We start from the raw sequence: 3,450 nt of genomic DNA, 5'->3' as shown, positions 1-3,450 counted from the left end.
AGGAAGGAAAAAGAAAAAAGAAAAAAATAGGGGTTTGCAATCTTTACAAGAATACAAGAGGGCTGCATTAGCTTACACTCCAACTTGCATTACAAACAAATAAATGAAAAAAAAAACAATGTAAGAAAAGGGAATGGGGGATGGGGAACAAGAAGGAAGGAAAGGGAAAGGGAAAAGAGAATTTATATTACTGTACTAAAAGCAGTTTTTGATAAGTAACAGATACGATATTAACTAAAATTTAAATAAAGCTAAAAAAAAATAAAATAAAAGGACCTATTAGCCTACCTGTTACCGATTCCTCAGATCCACTTTCTTAACTCAAGAGTTTTAGCAAATGTCTACCGTTGTTCATCTGCCTAATTTTGAAAAGCAGTGATTTAGTTTCAAAACCTGTTTCAGTGGACTTTTTTCTTTTCTCTCTCTCTCTCTTTTTTTTTTTTTTTGTAGGATATTTCAATGAAAAGGAAAGCCACTGGATCTTGGTCTTAGAAAAACTGTTTAGATAATGTCTGTTCCCTGTGCTACAAACACGTGGCAGATCTGTAAGTAAATGCTGGGCCCTGCATGATGAATTGGATGACTGCAGACCGGAGGCAAAAAAAGTAATTGTCTCATTTTCGTGGTGATTTGCTTAACTGGTGGGACCATGCCAGAACGGCTAGCGGAAATGCTCTTGGATCTCTGGACTCCATTAATAATATTATGGATTACTCTTCCCTCTTGCATTTACATGGCTCCAATGAATCAGTCTCAAGTTTTACAAAAGAGGCTGGGTTTGGAACCAAATGTTTGTCCTGGAAGAGTTTTCTGGACCTGAACCGATTCTTGTTGGGCGGGTAAGCTTTGTTTTTAAGATTCTAATTTCAGGATCTGTTCATTGTCTTTGGATCTTGACTTCAAACTTGTCACAGTTGCTGCCACACTTAGCTGTGAGGACTTTTGGCCAGATGGTTAGTAAGTTTACCTATCGGTTTTATTAGGAATATGAATAATCTCTTGGGAACAGCTTTAAATGTAGACAGACTGCTCTTCTGGGGACAACTCGTCTCCCCACACCTTCCACCCTTATCAGAGATACAATAACGCTTGTGTATGCATGCACAAATGAGGTTGTCTTTCTCATCTCATACAAGAAATCTGTATGCCAAACCTTTTCTCTAAGCTTACAGCACTTAGAATAGGTATACATTTTTTCTCAGTTTAAATATATACCACCCTGATTCCTAAAATGTTGTTTGGTTTCATTTTATTTTGAGGTTTCATTTTATTTCTCCAATTTCAGGTAGATTTTTCTCTTTTTTGGTTTCTTTCTTTTTTGGGGGGTGGGGGGTCGGGGTGGGGCGTTGTTTGTTGTTTTGAATATTGACCCAGGATGAAGAAAGGGAAATTCTTGGTGTAGATAACTTCACAGTGGTTCATACTTTAATTCAATGAATTTGGCAGTTGGAAATTAGCACATTCATTGTCAAATGGAATCAAATGTATAGAATCAAAGTTTTAACATAGTGGTGTGTGTGTGTGCATGCATGTACAGGTGTTAAACTGGTTTTACATTTGTTTTATTGTTGGAAAGGTATCTAGTATAGATAAGTGCCGCCTGCTTTCCAAAGTCACACTGTAGGCTATTGAAGACTGTATATACTTATTCTTCAGAACTGTTCGTAAGCTCCTGTTAATTTTGACGCATACCATCATCATAGGTAGAGTTCTACTTATGAGCCTGGTGTGGCTGATTTTCCTGACAAGTCAGATTCAAAAGTGAATCATGTCAATATTATTTATTTCCCAAATGCAGTGATTTAAAAGAAAAAAATAGGGACGGAATTAAACATTGTTCTTTAAGACTTGAGTTAACTCTGGTCTACGGCCATGCAACCCTGAACAAGCCCGATTCTGTCTGATTTCAGAAGCTAAGCAGCGTCGGGCCTGGTTAGTACTTGGATGGGAGACCACCTAGGAAAACCAAGTGTTGTAAGTGTAAAAAATAAAAAATAAGGGATTGTAAGCTGATAAGGTCCTTGCAATATGTGAGGTTAACTAAGGGTTGCCTTGTCTAAAAAAGAAAGAAAGAAAGAAAGAAAAAGATGAGTTAACTCTGCATTTTACTGAGAATTTTTTTATTGCTTTCCTGCTTCTACCTTGCAAAGCAAATTGAGCCTTCCCAAGGATTTTGTTTTCTCATTTCATGTATTTCTACTTGAACAAAAGAAATCTGGTTGAGGAGTTATGAATCATTCAAAGAATATTTATTGAGTCCTTTCTATGTGTCCAACATTCTTTTAGGCATGTAGGGGGCATATTGTGAGCAAAACAATGATTCTGGTCTTCACAGAAGTCACATTCTGGCTGATATTGAGTGTTTATTACAATAGTGTTAAGTACTGTTGTAAAGGCATTTTGTGGGCATAATCCTATTTGCTTCTAACAATAGTTCCTTCTCTCTCTTTCTAGGCATATGTGTATGTGTATATGCATATAAGTGTATACATTTTTTTCTATAAATCTAAAGTATAAAAATCTCTGAAAGATTTTTCGTATGCTTTATACAGAATCAGGTAGCAGAACTGACTTGAAGCTATTTATAGTCAATGTATCCCATTACTGTGACTGTTTATACACTTCCCAGCAGAATTTGTAATGTGTTTGATTACAGGGGGCTGCCCCAGAGCTTGCTGAGGGTGTACTTACTATACAGCTTGTATACCTTCATATTTCTAAATGTGAAGACTTTTGAATTCCAAAACCCATCTGGCCCAGTGGGTTTTGAATATGAGCTTCTTAACTGGCATTATCTTTTTTTTTTTTTTTTGTAAATGCAGAAACTGAGACTTAGTTGGATTAATAAAGCAAACCAAGATCATAGAGCTAGTAAATGATCTGAGTTTGAATTCGGTTGGAGATCCCCAAGGCCATAATTTTACCCATCATATCCAATTACATTTTAGTAACTAGCTACCATGTGTTTAAACTTGCACTTAACAGTGATTGAATGTAGAATGCCAAGTCTCAGGCTGTTTTGAACTTCTTTACTCAGAATTAAAGCAAATCACTTCGTAACACTTGGTAATTCTGGATATACATGCCTACATATGTAATTGATGAATATTTTCTCCCTGTTTTTGTTAGTTAACTATTTACAGTAGTATATCTGGCTGACAGTATCTTGTATAATATAAATACATAAACATGCTATGACCAGGAGAACTCTCCATTTTTATCCAAAGAGAAAAAGTAATTAAGTTGGGCTTTGTTTTGGACTCACAGAATCTGATGACTAATTTCACTTCCATTCTTTAAATGAAGTAATAGAGATAGGGGCAAATGGCCAGGCATTCAGCATCTATTGTGACTTAGTAATAATCAAGAAAGATGCACTTCTTTGCATGACAGAAATGTTGCTAATGAACCTGAGGACTTTGAAATGGCCAAAATGCTCCTGAGTGTTGA

General features: G+C 36.0%; 1 protein-coding gene across 1 annotated transcript in view; it reads left to right on the top strand.

Annotated features, from left to right (window-relative positions):
* Nucleotides 1-649: 649 nt before the first annotated feature.
* The window catches only part of CDH8 (cadherin 8), a 300,666-nt gene continuing 297,865 nt past the window's right edge, over nucleotides 650-3,450 (top strand). Inside the window, 2 exon segments of the mRNA XM_015587681.2 lie at nucleotides 650-762; nucleotides 764-839. Coding sequence (XP_015443167.2) covers nucleotides 650-762; nucleotides 764-839 — 189 coding nt within the window.

This window comes from Pteropus alecto, unplaced genomic scaffold (assembly GCF_000325575.1).
Source record: "Pteropus alecto unplaced genomic scaffold, ASM32557v1 scaffold42, whole genome shotgun sequence".
In the NCBI taxonomy this organism is placed as follows: Eukaryota; Metazoa; Chordata; class Mammalia; order Chiroptera; family Pteropodidae; genus Pteropus; species Pteropus alecto.
This window is presented reverse-complemented; position numbering and strand designations above follow the sequence as displayed.